The sequence below is a fragment of the Apaloderma vittatum genome, unplaced genomic scaffold (genome assembly GCF_000703405.1).
Source record: "Apaloderma vittatum isolate BGI_N311 unplaced genomic scaffold, ASM70340v1 scaffold11916, whole genome shotgun sequence".
NCBI lineage: Eukaryota > Metazoa > Chordata > Aves > Trogoniformes > Trogonidae > Apaloderma > Apaloderma vittatum.
Genome location: NW_009721310.1, coordinates 9,228 through 13,348, shown reverse-complemented (window position 1 = coordinate 13,348; position 4,121 = coordinate 9,228). Strand labels below are relative to the sequence as shown.

Sequence of the window (4,121 nt, the reverse complement as noted above, 5' to 3'; positions counted from 1 at the left end):
TTCACCGGTTACACTGTCAAGCTAAAGACTACTTAAGAGACATGCAGTAGCATATATGGTGCCCAGAGAAAGGTCCAACCTAATAGACTTTCCTCCTTGCCTCTTGTGTGGAATCTGGTAATGCAGAAATCCCAGGTTGATCTCTGCGCGCATGCCTGTGCATAATGCACTGCAGTGTCACACTTATTAGCGTATTCAGAGACATCTGCATGTGATAGAGTGCTATAATATGCATAGCCTTATTTATATGTATTTTTTCCAGATCCAAGGATGTTTGTGTTGCTTTACATTACAAGTTTTGCCATCTACACAAGCGAACAACCTCTTCAAAGCCAGTTCAAAGGAGAAAATTACTACACCAGGTACATCTGTAGCATCCCTGGTTTGCCAGGCCCTGCAGGTCCACCCGGAGCCGGCGGATCTCCAGGGCCACATGGACGCATTGGTCTTCCAGGAAGAGATGGGAGAGATGGCAGGAAGGGAGAAAAAGGTGAAAAAGGGAGTGCAGGTATTGAATATTTTTGTAACCTAACACAGTAGTACAATAAAGTAAGACCTTTCATCATTGCTGTTATACATATATATATAGGATGAATGTGTGTATGCCCCTGTGTGGGTTTAAGTCTGATGCATGTATATATAGAGAAAACATGCAGATATATTTTAGATATGTCTAATATGCAGATACTGAAATCTGTGTAAATAAATGTAAACATATGGTCTTCCTGCATATAGAGGCTAAGAAAAAATTTGGGAAAAACGAAGCATATGTGGTGTCACATAAATAGTCTAATTTGCACCATTAGTACATTAGGAATAAAAGATTAGCAGGTATTTAAGTATACACTAAAAATGCTCAAATAGTAGGAAATATTTAGTGGATGAGTATAATCACATAGGTAGCCACACTGCAGTCCTTCCCATCACCAGTGCCCATAGTTCAGTCAGCAATGGACTGATTATATATAAAATTCTTCAATGTGTAATCAAGATGTATGAAGAAAAGTAGGAATATAGAAACAAAGGACACAAGGGCTTTGGAGCCCGATCCTCTGTCCCAACCTCTCATTCCTTTTGCAAACTTACTAAAAGAATTTGAAATTATTCTTTGAGTGTGTTGAAATTCTGGCCATGTTTTTCTTGTTTGTTCAGGCACACACAGTAGCCCACACAATCATTTACTGAGATGATACGTGCAATGATTAACTAACTTAAAATGTTTTTGAAGGTTTAAGAGGAAAGACTGGGCCATTAGGACCAGCAGGAGAGAAAGGAGACCAAGGTCAGTCTGGTAAAAAAGGACCTGGAGGACTGACTGGTGCCAAAGGTGAAGTAGGTCCAGCTGGACCACCTGGACCTAAGGGAGATAAAGGAGACCGAGGAGAACCAGGTACACCAGGGGTCTGTAAATGTGGAAAAATAGTGCTGAAATCTGCCTTTTCTGTTGGCATCACCACCAGCTACCCACAGGAAAGATTACCAATTGTGTTCAATAAAGTCCTCTTCAACGAGGGGGAGCATTACAACCCTTCCACTGGGAAGTTTATTTGTGCCATCCCAGGGATTTATTATTTTTCTTACGATATCACCTTAGCGAACAAGCATCTTGCGATTGGGCTGGTTCACAATGGGAAGTACCGGATAAAGACATTTGATGCGAACACAGGCAACCACGATGTAGCTTCTGGATCCACAGTGATCTACCTTCAGGCAGAAGATGAAGTATGGCTTGAGATCTTCTACACTGACCAAAATGGTCTCTTTTCTGATCCAACATGGGCAGACAGTTTGTTTTCTGGATTTCTCTTATACGTTGATACAGACTACCTTGATGCTTTATCGGATGAAGATGAGCTCTGAATCAGATGATGTCAAATGACATTCAAACTGGACATCTCAGCACAAGATTTTATCTATCTATGTGGGGGACACAAAGTTGAAAAAAAAAATACTCTGAGCATTTATTTTTGCTTTGATAGGAACAAAATCTGAGCTCATATGGATTTTTCTAGAACCTAAGCTGTATTTTTTACCGAAGAGCAGGGATATCAAAAAGAACTGTAATTAACAAAAGACTGTGTCACTCCAGGACTGACTCCTCTTGAAAGTTGTGTTTATAATACTATTTAAACAAATTTAAGATACTGTACATTGGATTTTATGCAAAATACATTAAGTTGCAATGTAGAACGGATATTTTTTATATGACAATAAAGTAAAATCAAACAATTCATGGCAATATCAACTTCCACAGAATCACAGAATCGCTGAAAGGTAGGTGTTGGAAGGGACCTCTGAAGATCATCTAGTCCAATCCCCTTGCTAGAGCAGAATCACCTAGACTAGATCACACAGGAACGTGTCCAGGTGGGTTTTGAAAGTCTCCAGAGACAGAGACTCCACACCCTCTCTGGGCAGCCTGTGCCAGTGCTCCATCACCCTCATATTAAAGAAGTATCTCCTGATGTTTAGATTGAACCTCCTGTTTTTCATTCTGTGACGATTGCCCCATCCTCCTGTCACTGGACACCACTGAGAAGAGTCCGGCCCCATTCTCCTGACACCTGCCCTTTAGATTTGTACAAGCATTGATGAGAACCCCTTCAGTCTCCTCCAGGCTAAACAGACCCAGCTCTTTCAGCCTTTCCTCACATGGGAGATGCTCCAGTCCCCTCATCATCCTGGTGGCGCTGAGCTGGACTCTGTCCAGTAGTTCCTCGTCCTTGAACTGGGAAGTCCAGAACTGGACACAGTTCTCCAGTGAGGCTTCACCAGCACAGAGGAGAAGGGGAGGATAACCTCCTTCAACCTGCTGGCCACGGTCTTCTTAATGCATCCCAGGATGCCATCAGCCTTCTTGGCTTTAAGGGCACATTGCTAGCTCGTGGTCAGTCTGTTTTCCACCAGGACTCCCAAGTCCTTTTCCCCGGAGCCACTCTCCAACAGGTCAGCCCCCAACCTGATCTTTGGTCATTTTAAGACAGGAAATACATTAAAATCAGATAAAATATTGATTTTTAAAAGGGAGAGGAATAAAATAGGACTGTCTGCTTCAGGATACAGCTGAACAACTCACAAGGACAGTTCCATCCGATATTTACACCAACTAACTATATTAATAATTAATTAATCTCCTAATAAATGCATGAAGATTCGTCCTAGCTGAGGACTGCCCAATGACAGTCATAGAAGAACAGAGGAAAGGTAATAAACATATAAAATAATCAAAAACTAAGAGATCTGAAACTTCAAGATAGACAATCAAGGTTTAATGTATTTTCAGTGTAATTCCAATTGGGTTTGCTATTCTTTCAATGCTGTTCGGTATCTTTATGAGAAATGTGGTAGAAATTAAAAACTTTTTGCTGAAGACAGTTATGGACACCATAAAAATGATAGAACAGTAACCAGCAATGAGAATAAATTGTATGATGCAAACTGAGTCACATAGTTAAAGCAGACTCACTTATATTCCAGCATGGCGAAATACAATGAAATAAATGTAGGTCACACACAAGACAAAAAACTGCATTCAGGAAATCAGGAAGTTTGGAAAAGGTACATGGGGCCTCATGAATAATCAGCTAAATATGAGTCATCAGAGCAGGCTGTTGCTACAGCCCTTTGGATGATAAAATGGAACTACAAGTAGTAAGAAAGAGTAGTTACTTAGGAAGCTACTATTTCTTTCAACATTTCAAAAACTTACTTAAAAACTGAAATAAATGGTTGTAATTCTATCCATGTGGATTACACAAGGTCACTTTATTTTTCTTGTCACCAAGGTTAAGAGGTGATTTGATCACAGTCTGCAAACAGCCACCTGGAGGTAAAATTTCTGATAATAGCTGGAACTTCCTTCTATCATGTAGGAGCACAGTAAGATCTGCCAGTGAGAAACTGTATCAATTCCCATTGGAATTGAAGAAGTCATTTTATCAGTGTCCATATTCAATCATTGTAAAAATATCTAGGAATATAAGGATTTCTCCAGCCCTCAACACCTTTAAAGCAAGACTGGCAATGTAATTGGGTGCTCTTACTTTACAAGAATTTACAATCTTATTTTATTCACCCCAGATTTACAGATACCTGCTATTTCTAACAGTTACTCATAGAAT

The 4,121-nt window shown here is 40.1% G+C and overlaps 1 protein-coding gene across 1 annotated transcript; it reads left to right on the top strand.

The window, feature by feature from the left end:
• The first annotated feature begins 270 nt into the window (after positions 1-270).
• On the top strand, positions 271-2,225 carry C1QTNF7 (C1q and tumor necrosis factor related protein 7). Its single transcript, XM_009871338.1, has 2 exons — positions 271-508; positions 1,229-2,225. The coding sequence occupies exons 1-2, from the start codon at positions 271-273 to the stop codon at positions 1,858-1,860; spliced, it is 870 nt and encodes a 289-aa protein (XP_009869640.1). The 3' UTR covers positions 1,861-2,225.
• The last annotated feature ends 1,896 nt before the right edge of the window (positions 2,226-4,121 follow it).